Source organism: Anopheles aquasalis, chromosome 3, assembly GCF_943734665.1.
Source record: "Anopheles aquasalis chromosome 3, idAnoAquaMG_Q_19, whole genome shotgun sequence".
NCBI lineage: Eukaryota > Metazoa > Arthropoda > Insecta > Diptera > Culicidae > Anopheles > Anopheles aquasalis.
Window position 1 is genome coordinate 24599096 of NC_064878.1, and position 17705 is coordinate 24616800.

The following is a 17705-nucleotide window of genomic DNA, read 5'->3' on the forward strand; positions in this document are numbered from 1 at the left end:
TGCCTTAAAGTTATCAAAAGGCACGCTTTTCTAAACCGAAAATTTGTGTCGCCATTTATATTTCAGGCCGCAGACTTATTGACCAACCTGTTAACTAAAGGACGAAAGATTTAACTCCTTTTTCAATGTCCGATTGCTACACCATCTTTGGTACGTCAATTAAAGTATTTGATGTAATTGATTTCATTTTATCATGGAAAAATTCTTTCCAAAAGATGCTTGAGAGAAGAAAATTTAACAGTGGATCTCCTAGGTAGCATATGGGAGCGCGCTGTCAAACAAAGAAATTCTAGAAGGTTATTGCAACAGTAACAACCTCACTTACAAACAAACGAACTCCATTTACAAAACTTCAGTTAAAAAAAAAATAAACCTAACCGTATTTTTTCTGATGAATTACCAAACAATGATCCCTCAACACCAAGAGCAGCAGCACTTCAATGCTTAAAATATTCACCCAAAAACCAATTACCACCGATGCATATACGATGGCCACGGGCGTCGCACGGGCACCATCTAAATTTAATCGCAGCCTAGGAAAATGCATTTCCTGCGGTCTGGACGGCTCATTCCGTTTGTTTCGAGATTTTTTTTCTCTCCATTTAATTTCTCTTCCCTAGCGCACTCTCTCACTCCAGAGCTGATCGGAGGTGTTGAGCTGTAGTGCTGCTGCTGTTGCTGCTGCTACTGCTGCTGCTGCTGCTGTGCCACCGCCACCGTGGCTCAAGTGTGCAGTGATCGGGAAAATTTGCAGCTGGCCAAAGCAACCGGGCCTACCCGTCGACCCGTGGGGAGTTTACCATCACCGCTTTCCATTTTTACCTTCGCTTTTGCTCGCTATTCGCGTTCCTCGCTCGCGCTGGATTTTATTCTGTTTCCTTTTTACCACCCCGCCACTCAAGTCTGGCCAGTTTTCCACGCCCGGTCATACCACGGCTGCTGCTGCTGCTGTTGTTCGTTGGCCGATCGAGTTCACCGAGGCGTCAGCAGCAGCAGCAGCAGCGGCACTGAAGTGGGGGGGGGGAGGGGGTCTGGGGTATTAAAATATTTATTTTTCTATTTTATATAAATTGTACGAAAACAAAGGCGTCCATGCGCGGGTGTGCGAGAAAGGCAACACTTTTGCCAGCGTGCCGGTACGCGGTTTATTTTGGAAACTGTCACCAAACCCGGAGAGGAGCGGAGGCGACAAGGCGAGAAGGCGAAGAGGTATTAGAGGCCGAGCAGCGAGTTTTGTGGCCGCGCCCGTATGTTTTTCCACGGTGGGTGTGTGCACGAGGGTAACAGCTGGATAAACGCGCGAGAGTCGTCGGAACCCGTTCAGGCGGACACGCACACGCCGGCTGTACCGGAAAATGCGTTGCCAGCGTTCCGCGAAAATTCATTCGCCAGAAGTGCGTAGCGTGGCGAGTGAACGGCAGAATTTAACGAAAATTGGCGCATAAACTGCTCTCTCACGAAAGTCGAGTTTATGTTTAATTTTCAACGCACTGTTGCTATATTTAATAAAGAAATACAACGCACCAACTGGATTTTTTTTACTTCAAATGTTGATCCGCGAAATTTATACAACATGGAAGTAAAAGTTGAATCAGAATAGAATAATTGTTTCTCATAAAATCGAGATGCATGCTTGAAGACCACTTCCAATTGTGATCAACATGCCAACCAACACAAGCACAAAATAAGTGAAGCTCAGAGTTGCTTCTTGAGCAACACACAAAAAAAGCAAACAAACAAACCACATGCAATCTTTTACTTTTGCGGCTCTTCGGTGGCTCAAACCAATGCTTTATGTTTTGTGGTCTACCGGCCACCCACTCCACCCAACTCAACCCCATCGGTTTTCCCGATTGAAAAGCTTAAATCGTTCTTAATGTAGCCCTCGGTACGGACTGCGCAGCACAAACACGAAATGGGGTCCAAGGGATCCGCTAGTGGGTGGTAATGCCCCCCCACACACCATCCCTCTCCTTCCGCCCCAGGGGGCCGGTGTGGGAAAACTCATCGATTGCATCGAAATGTGGCAATAAAAATCTCTTTTCACCGCTTGTGCCCCCCCCTCTTCGTTGTCGGGCTGCTACGTTGCGGATGTTTTCACGCGCGACCTTGCGTCGGGCGGTAAATCCCCCTCGAAGCTTTTCGTTCCCCGGCTGTCCCTATACTGCCCTCTCGCTTTCCCTCTTTCTCTCACTTTTTGTGGTCCGAAACCGAAGAGGTTTGATTATGTTTTCCTCCGTCCACTGATGTGTTTTCCTTCTTTTTTTTTCTTTCGTCTCTGTTTCTCTTTTGTTTTTCCTCAGGTTTTCCATCGGTCCGATCGGCCGACGGGGTCTCGCGTCTGCGGTTTCCTCAATTGTTGCCTCCTTCCATCACCATCATCAGCTGACTGCGTTCGCACACCGGAGGGCGATTTTCCTCGCCGTCGCCGCCACCAACCTCTGCACCGTCTCCCTTCCCACCGTAGCGGTTGTTGGTCCTGCGGCTTAATTTACCATCCAGTCCGCCCGGAGGGGGGGTAGTGACCAAAGGGAAGGAGTGGTGGCGACGCGCAACGGGCGCTCAGACTGGGCCGGGTTTGGGGTGAAAGAATTGCGAGGATGATTTTGCAGATGGATGCACACAAGCCGTCATGTTTCCCAAAACCTTTTCGCCACCGCGAACCACCCCGGGGGGGAGTGGGGGATTTTAAATGTGTATGTGTGCGGGTGTATGATTTTTTTTTTCTTCTTCTTCCGTGAACGAAGGATTGCACGTTTGCGCGCTCGACCGAAGCCTCGACGGAGAAGGAAGGAAGGAAGGAAGTCAGGAAGAAAAGAAGTCTATTTGTCCCCTTCACACCCGTCCTCATTCCCGGCTTGTTTTTCCGACCACTTTTTTCCCCGCCGCCATTTCGGTCGTTTGAGTCGAAGGAGCTACTCGAGGTCCTGCTACTTCTGAGACCGCATTTCACGTGCCATTCGCACGTGAACCTGGAGCGCTTGGACAAACAAGCGTGTGAAAAGAAAACAAATGCTACTATCGGTTGGTGGTGGGTTTGCCGACGGTTTGCCAATCGGTTGACGGTGACGGTGAGGTCATAAACACGAGGACCCCGAGGATATTCAATGGGATTGTCTAGGACCCATGGAAAAATGTGAGACTGAAAACATCTGGGTAAGATTTAGCGACCAACAGCAGGCGCAATGATCGTACGGAATGAATTATTTTGTAATCAAAATTAGGAAAATAAATAAAATGAACTAGTTCGTAGCTTAAAAAAATAATGAAAATTTTGTTTCAAAAATTAAAGATTTAAGTAGACTTTAAAAACTTAAGTAGAATATTTACCGCAAGTGAAAGTAACAGCCAGATGACCGTAGTTCAAACTATCAACCAGTCCCTGTGCCTCATTATTTGGAGGAGCATGGCTTTATTTTATTTTCAAATTGACTTTTTCCCAACCAAACCCCAACCGATGCCTTTTTTATGGACAGAGAGGTGTAGGAAATTTTAAAACTGTTCACCGCACCGGGAAAACCGAAATGATTTACCTCAGTAGCCGAAATCCAATGATGGAGGCGCCAGGTAACCGGTAGTTCTAGGGGTTTTTAATAGGAATTTAAATAGTTAAATAACCCAGAGATCACAAAGTCTATTATCTGGGGAATGCTGAAATGTTAAAAACATGTTTCGTCATGTTATTTTTAAGGTTTTATGACCTTGCACAACGTATTTTCACCTTGCAGTAATACACGGCTAATTTGGCAAAATAACAGTTGTTTAAAATAGCTTTAAATTGATAAGCTATAGCTAGCTTGACAAATACTGTCAAAAGAATTTCCTACCAGACTCAAATAAGTTAGAGAACGATGCACAATGAAATTATTTCACATTTTCCGCACGAAATTGCTACGAGGGGTTTTGATTTTAACGATTTTTATCGGTGAAATGGCATTCTTTTCTCGCCACCTTTGCAGCATTCCAATTGATAGCTATTATCACAAGTTCACTAGATTTGGCTGACCGATTTACGACCAAATCCAATTTGTATTAGCGAAGTGTAAACGAACACCCGCAATGCTCTCCGCTCCAAACGATGTAATTGCAGCTGCCGGACGTGCCGGACGGTCTATCTTGCGTCTTAGCATTATCGCACGTACTGTCAGCACTCCCTCTCTAACCAGGACGATTGGACGGGGAAATCCCTTCTCCCTCACCATCACCACCACCTCTAAGGGTGGTGCGATTCGAATTTGTTCGCTAATGTTGATTCAACGAAGCCGGCAAATACTTGCTCCGTGGCCGCTACAGGACTCGACATCCCTGTAAAATTCTGCGTGGCACTCGGTAAAGCCCGGACACGCGTCAATACGATGAGCAACGATCCTTGCAAGCCGGCCACGAAACCAATCAAGATCCGGTGGTCGCGATGGATCAATCAAATCTTCTGGCTGGCGCCGGTTCTGGTTGCTGCTGGTGCTCCTGCGGCCAAACACTTAGTGCCCATTACCATTTTGCGCCATTTCGCAGCCGCCAACACCACCGCTAGCGGAGTTTTTGCTGCCATCGTGGTCGGAGGTGCCACGCAATTTGCATAAATAGTTTTGTTTACGCGGGAAATCGTGGGAAAACCATCGGCGATGGCGCGCAGCGAATGCACGTGCTGCTGTTGCCAGTGCGGTGCTCGCTCGCCACCGGGAAACTGATTGATTAGTTTGTGGAAACAATGTCTGGACTGGAAGGCAATAATTAAAGCGGTGCACAGGTGTTGTTTTTTTTTTAAGAACGAAAGAGCCGTTTGCTGGGAGCGGTGAACAGGTGTGTTGCAGGTGATGTAAATTGATAATAAATTGCAGAGCAGGAGCACCAGATGGTTGTGAATAATAGAGGAACATTTCAGTAAGACAGACAACAAGGTAAAGAAAGGATGTGAACGTTCTAATGGATCATAGAAAGGAATAAGGAAAATGAAAACATTGGTGCAAACGACTTTATTCTTATTTTAAAAATAGGAATCAATTGAATAATTCCAGGTAGATGTGCTGAATGCAAGCGCGACATGAGATGCAGTAATTTTTTGAATTGAATTTGAATTGAATATATTGTTAACGGAACAAAAAGTAATAAAAATGAAGCAGTTATAAACCAAGTCCATGATAGATGGAAATGATTGAAAAGAACAAAGAAATTGAACAAAAAAATGGAAAATAATTAGAAACTTTGGAAAATCACAAAGATATGACGAAATAGGCATTAATATTCGCAATAATATTTATTCGACGCCGTACTCTCCCATACGCAACAACTCCAACGAACTTGTCAATCGAGCTTATCATTCGAACGAGTCGAACCGTTACAAGCAGCAAGCAGCATCACGACCGATGCGGATTATCACCCCGCAAGGCATCGGCGGGTGGTATCGGCATGACCCACGCGGTTCACCAACCACCAGATGATGGAAAACCAGGGGTTTTCGGCGCTCGACCTCGTACCCTCGTGCACCACGTGGATATGCAAATGAACTGCGGTCCCTCCACTCCCAGCAACGAAAGTAACAATCCCCCAAAAGCCGCTCCGCTCATTCGACGGCGACTGTTGATTCACCGTTCGCCTCAACGGTGGCACCGGTCGGTCGGTCGGTCGGTCGGACGTTTCGTTCTTTCGCTTTTAATCTCGCCAACACCGCACCAACCACTGGCGGCGGTGATGTTGATGCTCTACAGACACTACACGAAACCGTGTAGCCAAACATTCCTCGGGCGCCCGCGCGCGCGCCCAACACCAACCGGGTCCGGGAGTTTTTCGGTTGCTTTTGGTGGTTTTGCCGACGAAAGTGCAAGTTCGTCCGTTCCTGCGAGCGGCAGTGCGAAACCTAACACCCCTTGGCTGGCCTCGGAAAACACACATACAGACACACAAACGATCTCTCTCTCTCGCTCTCCTTCCGGAAATGGTGCTGACATGATTACCAATTTGCAAACATTTGCTGATTCATGGCATCGCACCGCATCGCACCGCTCATGTCTCTCTCTCTCTTGATGTCCTTGCGTATCCTTATCCTATCCGTGCTATCAGCACGCTGCCAGCCATCTAGGGTCGAGAGGCAGCACTTTTACTTCGCTTCCTTTTCTTCTTCTCCTTCCACGTTTGTCTTGTTTTCCCTCTGGCCACCCCTCGGTGTTTTGAACCGACCACAAGCACGACCGGACCGCTTAGTGAGGTCCTTACCGTGGGACGAAGGACGAAGGACTTCCGCCAAACACATATAATTCTTTCTTTATCAAATCACAGCCAGCCAGCCAGTCAGCCAGCTAGCGGTGATGGTGGCCACATCCTCGCTGGGCAAGATAGATTTCGCCAAAAAGTACTCCCTCTCTCGATGACTTTTTCCACGACTCCAGCGAGTTCTACGATCGCTTCTGCTACACCACCACCACACATCCGGATGCTCTGCGCAGGATTGGGTACGTTTCGCTAACCCCTCGATAATCCCTTTTTGTGTCGCCAGCAGCCGCATCGTTCCCATCCCTTCCAAGGTTACCTGCAAAAATGGATGCCACCTTATCGGCCACGTGCCGTGGCACACTCGCGAGACATGACCTCTCACACCGACACCGCGGCAACGGAATTTCGCAATCTCGCAACGCGAAAAACCAACAGAAAAAGAAGCAAGAATTCTGCCAAAGCCAAAGCGTCTTCCTCTTTCTGCTTTCCGGGGGGAAGCCCTTGACTGATCTTTAGCGTGTCGTTTGCTGTCGTTGGAGCAGGCATGAACTCACTCTCTTTCGCCTTCTCTCTCTCTTTCTCTCTTACTCGGTATCACTGCACGACAAACCACGCTTGATAAGACGAATGGGATGGAATGTCCTTGGGGGGAGTGGAGAATGGGGAACTGCGGGGAGGTACACAATGTAAACAGAATGTAGCACCTGATTTACAATTAAGGGGCTTGGCGGTCGGGATGGTCGTGATATTACACGAACGCACGCACACTTACACAACGCAGGCTCGTGCTTGAGGGGGTGGTGGGAAACAGGAACTCCCCACCCACCCCATACCCACCCAACGCCGGTGTGAGGAAAATTATTATTTTGGTTTCCACTGAACGTAGCGATGATGAATGTGCGGAGTGTTTCCGTGTGGATGAAGGAAGGAGCGAAGGTTAAGTGCAAAATGGTTGACATTTGAGAGAGAGAGAGGTGGTATCGTGGGAACTACATTTTTCCTCTTTGTTTAAGGACTGTTTGAGCGCTTGCTTGGCTATGTTTGAGTTACACAATTTTGGATTTAAAGTAAAAAGTTCTTTAAAAGAAAAGAGAGAGAGAGTTCAATGGCTACCTTTCATCTTGCGAGCACTCGTCTCGTACGTATCTTTGTCGGGGATTTCCTCTTTGATTGCCTTTCCGTCTAGCGCCATCTGTGGAACACAAAAGTAGGAGAGAAAATAGTTAGAAATCATCGTGAGCTGGTCATTTGTTTGAGGAAATTTTAAAAGAGCGATAGTAAGTATTAGTTGAGATTGGCAACTTTTATTGTTTTTTCAACAGAGCAGATAATCCCTTCTCGGTAGATTTATGCAATATCCTTTACGACAGATTTGGAAACTTTATGTGATGAAACGAATGCTAAATAAAACTACACTGATCGTAACAGTATTGTATACAGGTTTGAAAACATAAACATAATTTTAAATGCGGTAAAAGAAATTAATGTATTTTATAAAATAATTGTCAACAAGGCAAATGCGTTTTCGTTAAACAATTAATTTCCTGAGGCAACGCAAAGCATTTGGTTCCAAAATATTACCTTGGAACAAAATTTGTAACTATCGCTGTGATGTCACTTTCAAAACAAATACCACTAGTTGTTAAATAAAACAATTAACAAGCTGATGATTAATTGATGGAAAGAATTGATGAAAAAAAATCACAAAACCACTAAGTAAGCAGCTCTCATAAAATACTTTAATTGACCAATCATGTAGGTAGCAAAATTAACGTAAAGCATCAAACCAAAAGGATATGTAAAGATGCACCAACAACCTAATCAAATTGCTTATCAATTGCTCTACACCTATTGATCCTGAAAACATGTTTCTTTTTTTCTATTTTTGCGATGCTCCTTCAGCCACAGACAGCCGGAGAGCAACACTTGGTCCCGGGTCGCCAGATTATGCTCCCGCATGCCATCGCCAGGTGTGGTCTCAATTTCTACCACTTCTCCCCCTTCTCATGCCGCATTCCAACGCCCTACCAGTGATTGATGAATGCAACACATTTTCCATTTTGGTTGCGCCATAATGACGCGTCACGTCTGCGCCACTCCACCAGAGAGCTTCAAATTGGTGGCCCAACGGTCCACACTGAAGCCCGCCGGTATGTTTCACTCCATTTTTCATTTTCCAGCCAGCAAACGGAACCGGACCGACCGACCGGGCCAAGCGTCGTGCTGACAAATGTTTTTCCTTCCGAGGCAAACGTGTTCCCGGGAGTATCGAAAACGGAGTGTAAGAAATCGAAATCGAACCAGCACTGCTCCTCCTCCTCCTCCTCCTTCTCAACCTCTCGCTGCACTTGCTGCTGCTGCTGCTGCTGCTACTGCTGGCCCACTGTCCCCGGAGCACCGGAGTGAAGGTGTGGACCGCCGGTTGGTCAAACGATTAAATTGACATTCAACCCCTTTTTTCCAATTAGAAAAACTGTCATCGACACGTTTCACCATCACCTTCAACACAAAACGGGGAACGAGAACGGATTCCTTTCGGTCGCTTCGGATCGTCCTCCACCCCCCCTTCTCCCCCGGGGCACCGACGCTGTGGCTGCTGTTTTCGGCAGTTCAACAGGGAAAAAGGGTGCAAGAAGGGGTGTGCTGAGGCGGCGCGGGGGGAAGAGAAAATACAGAAAACAGAGTCGCCGTCGCCCGGTGTACAGCAGCTGCTGCTGCCGCTGCTGCTGCTGCTACTCGTGCTGCTCGGGAAAACAAAACGGAAAAGCCGTCAAAATCAAATCAAACCATTTGCGTCCACGCCGTGAGCAGCTGTTGCCCTGTGCCGCCGCGGCGGGCGCGTTGTTTGGCGTTGTTGTTTTGGGCCCGGGCATGTCTGGCATGTCCCAGCGAGTTCGCCAGCGAGACTATGCCTCTGCTGCCTGTCGTTTGCAGCTGGGTCACCACCGGCCCAGGTTCCGGGGGCATGTCACCACCGTCCCATCCCGTCGTTGGTCGCAAAACGGAATCGCGTGGCGATCGTGGAATCGTGTGTAATTACACCGAGTGTCCTCCCCGTTCCTTTACCGCCCCGTAATGGTCGTGTTTCATTTATCGCTCCGTGATGGTCCCCGGATGCAATCGACCGAATCGCTGCATTCCTTGACTGCTGTTCAAGACTTTAGACAATTTGTTATTTTTAGTTTCGGAACAACGGAATCCATAATTCAACCGGCATTGCCTATTTACGGAAATAGTTCGTTCGGCAACGACTGCCGACTGCAGACCGACCAACAGCGAACAGCGAACAGATGAAAGCATGAAAAAGGGGAAACGGAAAACGGAGCGGAAAAAAAGGGAAAACCTTTCCTTCCTAGCATGCAACACGCCGGCGGCGACCGAGGGGGCGTGTAACCAGCAATTATCGCCCACGATGTAAACAAAGTCATCTGGTGCCGCTCACACCCATCGCCCATAGATACCGCCACGGCAGGGATGCGGCAGTTTTCCTTTTTCCGACGGCCACTCACAACGGTACGGCGAGGGTTCACTCCGAGTGACGAACGGAAAACCGTGCGCTTGGCGGGAAAATCTTCGCTTCGGGCTTGGGGGAAATGAACGCAGAGCTCCGTTGAAGGGGGTGTGCGATGAACTTTCCCACGATTGCTCGACGCTACCATAGGGAGGGTGAAGGTTAAGAGGTTGCAACATTTGCTGCCCGATAGAGAAGAGCACACCATTTGCAGTTGATTATTCCCGTTCTTTTCTGTTCCTTTTTTCCATAGAATTTCTTGTTTGTCTTCATATTAGGTTCTATTATTCTATCCTTTCATCTTTACGGCCATGTTACCATCATTAATCATTGTCATTTCTATACATGACTATGATTTCATGTCCCGTTTACATAACTTACACTAGAGGTAACTAAAATCTTTAACATTATCAGTTAATTTTAAGCATTCTTTTAGCATTTAAAATTGAATGGCGACTTTCTGGCCTTCAAATTTATATAAAAAATGTGTAAAACTGGCTTATAAATATCAGCAACAATCAACAACAGAGTTGAGTTTGAAACTGATTGCAGCTTTGGGTTCATCTGTGATTGATAAGAGTAACGAGTAATTCATTCCAACTCGTGATGGAGTCTGTGAGTCATTAGTGATCGAATAACTAAACAAAATAAAAAATCATGCAACTGATTAATGCGACGTTTTTAACTTACTTTTTTTAACAAGAAGCAGTAAATAAGAAGAGATTACTTCATTATGGATAGGCATAGTATAAATAATGTAAATGGAAATTGAAACATTGCAAAACACAGATTAATCTGCGTGTTACAGCATTTCATAGTCTCCACATAGTTAGCATTCAACAACCAACAAAAAGGCAAAGGCGAGTGCATGCGAAAGTACATAAATTAGTTTCCGGTGGTCTGTGATTAACGGCATTCTAACAAACGAGCTGCTGGACGCCGGAAAATACTCGTTGACACATACAGCGAGTGCGAAGGAGATACAGAGTGTCGGTTGCACCACGATTTGCACCTGACCATCGCCGACGACGACAATCTGCACAAATCGATTTATAAAAATGTTGTTCGAGCATGGCACCTGCTGCTGCTGCTGCTGTGACCCTGGCCGGTCTGCAGCTTGCACCTTGCAGCATGGATGGGCAAACATTAGCACCATGCTTTCCCTTCCCGTCTCTCAACTATCCAACACCGTGTTCTGTCCATTGCCATTGGTTCCATTTGTGTCCGCGGTAGACCCTTTGCGCCTGGTGTATGTGTCTCTAAGCACCTCCACCACCACCTCCCATTTCACTCGATAAGACGAGTAGTCGAGGAGGAGGAGAACGCTAGAGGAGCTGGAGGAAGGATTCAGGGACGGAAATCGCTGGATTTGCAAAGTGTGTGCTGCACACAAAACCCACTACATCCGAGCACACTCCCACCGTCGGTCCTGGTCGCATCCTGGAGTGGATAGCAGGAGGAACGACGACGACGACGACGACGAGGACGAACAAAAAAAAAATGGTAGCAAAATGGCGGTGAATCCGAAGCAACGGGAAACATAACCTATATTAAAATATCGTTCTTCATAAGTTTTTGACAGATAGAACATATGGGCCCCACTCGGGGCGCCATCGGATACCGGTGCCCGTGCTGTGGAGTTCTAGCTTCTTCTACTTTTTCCTCTTTTTTTCGTTTAGTACACCACCACCACCGACCACCTCACTGAATCCGGCTTGCTTTATCCTTAAAACCACCTGATCCTTTACCTCTCTCTCGCTCTCTCTCGTCCCGAGGACTTACTCAATGCTTCTTCTCGTCCCTAATCTCTGTACTCGGTGGTGGATCGGCCACGGGGTCCGCGGCACCAATCCTCGTCCTCCGCCCTACGGTGGATTTGGAGTTCCCCCGCTCATAATATTAATGGACGGAAATGGATGGCAAAGTTTTTCGTGGTTCGCGAGCTGCCGGTACCAGCCAGCCAGCCACAGCAGCATCAGAACCACAACCACGTGGACCAGCACATGCGTTCATCGGGGATGGGATGGCGGACGGAGAGGCTCTCTGATCCTCGGATCTGTTCTGTGGTAGAACGGGATGGAAGGTGAGGGAGATAGCGCCATCATCATCATCATCATCATCGTCTGGTCTCTCGTTGGTGAGGTGCAGCGCAAGTTGATGTGGTTTGGAACGAAATTTCCGTCCATTTTCATCCCTTGGCCCTCTTTCGTCCCTTTCCAGAACACACCGTACCCGTCATCTGCTGCTCATTTCGATTCTCCCCGGACATATTTATCTATATCCGACACTCTTTCAACCAACGGGGGAATGAGCGGGGATGAAAAGAGAACTGGGGGATGGCTTCGGGGAAAGGAAAAGACAATCCATCTACGGGGAGGTGCTGTAACTCCTGGGGCGCCCTTCTAATTCCACCAGCAACCATTCGGGTGCCGGTGTGCCCTAGTGTGTTTGTCCTTTCGATGAATTGAAGAGGACGAGTGTACACCTGACCACTCGCACAAACACGGACACGCACACGCATGCACGCACGCCACCCACAGTAAGTAGCCATCATTGGCCAGGATTTAATCTCGAACGCGCACGAGACACCGTCGGTGAGAGGTTTCCCTTTGAGCTTCGCTTATCCGACCGGCTGTCCGTTCATCTTAAGCTCTATGGTGTGGTGCTGCTGCTGCTGCTGCTGCTGTTGTGGGAGATAAGAACCTCACTCCCCCCCAATCTCTCACCCGATGCGTACGAGACCAGCGACCTTACGGATTGGTTGCGATTGCGATTGGATCTGCCAAAACGGAAATATTACATCTCATGCTCACGAGGGCCAGGATTAGGGCGTCTTCTTTTCCAAATTAAATCGAAATCAGCCAGAAGTGGCCAGGCAGAAGGGAGGTGGACCAAAGGTGCGTACTTGGCTGGCTGGCTAGGTTAGAACCGGAGGCTTAAATCGGGATCGGATACCGGGACCAGAACGAGTGCAACATTTCCCAGATGCTTTAAGGCATCTTGTGATCCACACCCACACGTTATGTTGGATTGTGAACGATCCGGCAGCTGGTTGCGGTTGGTGCGGAGGCGCCTAATCTTTAATCGATTTCGATCATCAGGTGTCATCAGGAGAGTCGTCGCCCTCGCGTTCTTGCTTCTTAACGGTATGCGTTGCGTTGGAGTTGAGCTCTGCTTCGTAAAATTCATATTACAGCTCCCATAACTGCAGCATCAGATGATGCATTTCAATGATACAAGTTGTTCAATAATAACTTAAAGAAGTGAAGATAAAGGTTATTTTAAAGTACTTCAACAATTTTCTAAACTTCTTGATCAAAACGGGAAATACAGAGAATCGAAGTCGTACTAAAGATGAGTAAGAAAAGAATCTAGAGACACTGCAATTAAATATGTTTCCAGTGTTTCTAGCGTGAGAACGAAAGATTACTAAAGGAAAAGAGCCTTTAATTAAAGTTATTGGACCCTTTTTTATGTCAACATGACACTTAAGAGAAGAAAATGCTAAACAAATTCCATGTTGTCCAAAGTTTGCATCCGCGTTCTGAAACTGAAACATTGTTACCGTGTAAATCATTACATTTTTACTTTGAGAGGTGGCTTCGGTATTAATTTATTTTTCTTGCTACTTTGAAGAGCGTTTCCTCAAAACCAACGTTTTCAATGTCGATGCCCATCGTGCCGTAAACACTACTGGACAGATCAAATTGAAATTTATAACACACAATTTGTACACTTTTTGCCAGGTAGTGCCGTCGAGATTTGATGTAATCTGTTGATACTTTTAAAACAAATATGTGAAGCTCGTTTTTTTTTAGCAGAATCGCAAAAAGCATCACTTTTTCAACTTCAAAAATCTGCCAAAAATCGAAAAATTGAAATTTTAACAAAAACTCTCCGGCGCTTTCTAGAGAAATTTATAATCTTTCTAACGAATATCAATTTGTACATTTCAGATGACCCGTCATGTCACTAGGATGGGATCCGTAAAAAGTACCTTTGCGACGCACGCATACCAAATTTTGATGCCACCGTTTATTTTTTCAATGAATGTTGCTCAAAACAATACCAAATATTCTTGAAAAGTTGTAAATTAATATGCTATTTATTTGAAAAAATAAAGTTGTATGGTTACGTCACAAAAAATCGTCAAAAACGGTCTTTTCTTGGGCCGAAAATACTGAAGCCCCCCTTAACCAAGCATAAGTAAAAAATACGGAATAGGGGCTATAATAAAATAGATATAGAAACAGTTTAGAGCAAACCATGAGAAAAGGTAGATGAAACATAAGAATCAATAATTATACTTAATCCTATATGCCAAGAAAGACAGTAACAAGAAACCAACAGAACATAACAACAGCGTGTGCCATTCGCTCGAACAGAAACATTACTAGAATCTGTCGACCAACTGGTACCCCTCGTCGTCGTCGTCGTCGTCGTCGTCATCGACTAGAACCTGCACCCTACGCTTGGTACGTGGATCATTTCGTATCTCCAGACCCGGCAAACATGGGTCGGTGGAACATAAACCACAAATGTTGCAGCCCGGCAGCCCGGTCGGCAAATCGCAAAACGCATCCCCGTTCCGATCCTGGCAACCTGGCACCGGTACCGGTGCCACGTCACGGATTCGGAACACAAAATGGTCCATTAGACCGTTTGGTCGCAGCCGGTGGTCCAGTGGTCCGTTCCAGTCCGGTCCGTTGCCGCAACACCAGAAGATGCTCGCTCCAGACCAGAGGTTTGGTTGATGCCTGTGGACAAGCCCCCCCCCCCCCTTGCAGGAGGTCAGGCTTCCGTTCTCGTGGTAATCATCTTTCGCAAAACCTGTCGCGTCTCTCCGCAGTCTCCTCGAGCAGCTCGGTCACAGCTGCTGGAGCGAACGCACCAGGGAACCGCTGCCTAGCTAACTACTAGCGGATTGTTCAACCTTCTTACTGGATGCAGCTGCAGTGGACCAGACCAGAAGTTCTGGGCCAGCCAGCCACCCATCCTGGAGGCGATCAATCCCACCCCGCCCCCGAGGAAAGACCACCTTCTGTTCACCAAAAACCCTCGATGTAGGTGGACATTCCCGTTCGGAGGTTCGGAGTGCCTTTTTGGCCACCACCTCCATCTCCTTGGAACGCCTTCCGCGGGAAAGCCGGGGAGTGGGATCTACGCCCGAGGTGGCCCGTTTTGCATGGGACGGAAACAGCTGTGACTGGAAAGAATTAATGCCGCTGGTGCTGGTCCGTGTTCGTGCCACCGTCCACAGCCGAAGAGAAATACATCGATGATGACGACAGTGCAAGCTGTGGCCCGGTCGTGCCCGTACCGGGTGCGCTCCGGTCCGTCGGTCGGTCGGTCGGATGTCGGTTTCCTTTTCCCTTTGTGCCGGCCTTGCTTGTGAGGTGCTACAGCTGGAGGTGAAGGCCACAAAAAAGCACCAAAGCACACACACCCATACGCCTTCAAAAGCCCACACAAGAGGCATGAAGGGAGAGAGAGAAAAGGAGAGAAAAGGAGAGAGAGCGAAACGGGTTTTCTTTAACGTTCAAACTAATAACGAAAGTTCGAGCCAAATGTGTACCAATTTTGGGAGTAAATTTATGTCAAACCGAACTGTGTCGCCACCGGGTCGGAAAAGCCGGATGTGCGGAATGATTGCGCGCCGCTTTTTTATGCTGCAGCTGAACTCCTGAATACCCCCGTACCCCCTACCCACGGCTGAACAGTTTCATTGTTTTTTTTTTTTATTTCGCTTTCAATCGCCAAATGTCGCAAGCGATCGGAGGCAGCTGAAGGAGGCGACTGAAAATGCGAAGTGACATTTGCAAATAAGTAAAAGGTTATCATGTAAATCAAGCGGCAAGTGTGCACAGGAAGGGAAAACGAATTGCGCAAAACAGTTAAAACCGGTTTAGTATCAAGGAAAAAGAAGAAAATGTTTAAATTTCTTGTCAATCTTATGTTAACAATGGGATATGGTATGGGAATTGAAACTGTTAATAAATTAAGCTAAATAATTTGAAAGAAAGGAAATAGCGAATGTGGCAAACAAATTGCTAATGGCACATGATAGAGAGCTAAAAAATATAGTGAATAGGATTGCAGATTAATTCACCAAAAAGCAGAATTTCTTCTTAAAAACTCTCTTCGCTGTAGCCCAGTTTTTCCTTCGATTTCCTTTGAGGAAAATCGTGCCACCCCAGCAGCTTCTACACCAACAACGCCGACGATGGCGACGACGCTGGCTGGCATGTGCTCGACATCAGTTGGAGTTTTTATTTATTTTAACTTCATTTGCTAGCTTGTCCATCGGTGGGCCTGTCCGCCCGCCTGCCCGCCCGGGTACCACCTTGTAGCAATTGGTTTTTCCCACCCACCGGCGACGTTGTGGAGCACAGCATTGGGGTAGCTCAATCTTGAGCAGCCAAGATCCGGATCCGGATGCCATTTAGTGTACAATTCAAGCAGAGTGTGCTGCCACGTGCGACCGGCTCTCAATTGGTTCCTCAGACCGGCTCAGGAACAGGCCACACTGGCGTCCCCTCCGGAAAGCTCTCAGCGTCCCCCGGAAGCCCGGATGTGGAGCACTTGGACGTGGGAAAAAGTGCGCCAACCGTCTCGCTCACTCGCTCGCTCGCTCGCCTCCATCTTGGTATTCGCAAGAAGTTTTCCATTCAAATTGGACCAATTTTACACCACTACCCCCACCCTTGGGCCACCACCGGGAAGAGACAGTTGCAATTTATGTCGCCCGCCGTCGCAATGGGCGCGCACTACAATTTATTGGAATTGATAAGTTTTAATTTAAAATTTCAATTAACCGATGCCAGACGGGTGCCCCGGAGCCGGATACGGATCCGGATCGAATCGTAACCGTCTGGAGGAGCGCGCGCGCTCACGTTAGTTCGATCTTTCTGGCGTCGTATAGGCTCGGTACAGCGTTTCTTCCGGAACCACTTCCTTCCGGATGTTGCACGGGAGCAACCACACAGGGCCTGGCACCGCAAAGTGGGCACCGGAGAGGCTATCGTTACACCGCCACCTTACTGCCACCACGCTGTGTATCGAAGCCGTTATTTATGTGAGGCAGATTATTGGATCGCCTCCGGGGGCTTCAGGTTGTTCCGAGAGAGAGAGTCGGTCACGGTTGGAACTTACTTTAAATTAATTACGTCAAAACACACCTGTTGGGTTAGAAAAACGGGGACTGCGTGCCAGAAGAAGACGCGCTGCGGTGACGAAGCGCTGCCGCTTATCGCGAGCGAGCGAAGGGACGGACGGAATCCCGGTGATGCCGGAAGTGTAATAATGTAAAGTAAATTAGGAGACGAAAAGTGTGCGCGCGCCAAAGTGCGAGTGCGTTTGACAGGTTCAATTGGCAAGACTTTGCAAAAAGTTTGCTTTGTTTCTTGTTCGCTTTTTGACGGGCAAATCATTCGCTGAAATTTTGAATTCGGATCGTTTTTTTTTAACAATTGCGAAGGTGAGGTTCTAGTTTGAAACCAGAGAGAGCTTCTATATACTGTATTGAACATTTGTTTAGCAGGTAATAAGCATCTGTTTAACTCTTTCTATCTCATTAACTGTCTTATTCATCTCTAGGATAAATTTTTAAACTTTTATATAAAAAAACGGATTATTATTATTATAGTTTTTCTGCCAGTTTTATCATTTCTCAAAATCAATTCTTCTAAAACTCGTTCTCAAACAGCATTTTAATTTGAAATTTCTCAAAAAATCGTTAAACTCCTCAAAAAAAAACACACTCTGTTCTTCTGGTCATATCCTTGGATCATTTCGTCAATTTCCTTCGAATCGATTGATCTCTCATCAAACGGTACTCAACCGAACCAGCCTGCAACGACGCACCAGCCACAGCCGTACCCCGTACGTTCGCTTAATTATAGCCACATTCGTTCTATGCTGCAATCGAACTCAAGAAACGCATCCCGCAAAAATCAACAAGACGGAGAAGGACAAGTTTAAGCTGAAA

The 17705-nt window shown here is 47.1% G+C and overlaps 1 protein-coding gene across 1 annotated transcript in view; it reads right to left on the reverse strand.

The window, feature by feature from the left end:
• Positions 1-17705, reverse strand: part of LOC126575258 (protein CBFA2T2) — a 72731-nt gene that overhangs the window by 21296 nt on the left and 33730 nt on the right. Inside the window, exon 2 of the mRNA XM_050235868.1 lies at positions 7321-7399. Within this exon, the coding sequence (XP_050091825.1) occupies positions 7321-7399 (79 nt within the window). The remainder of the gene's footprint in view (positions 1-7320; positions 7400-17705) is intronic.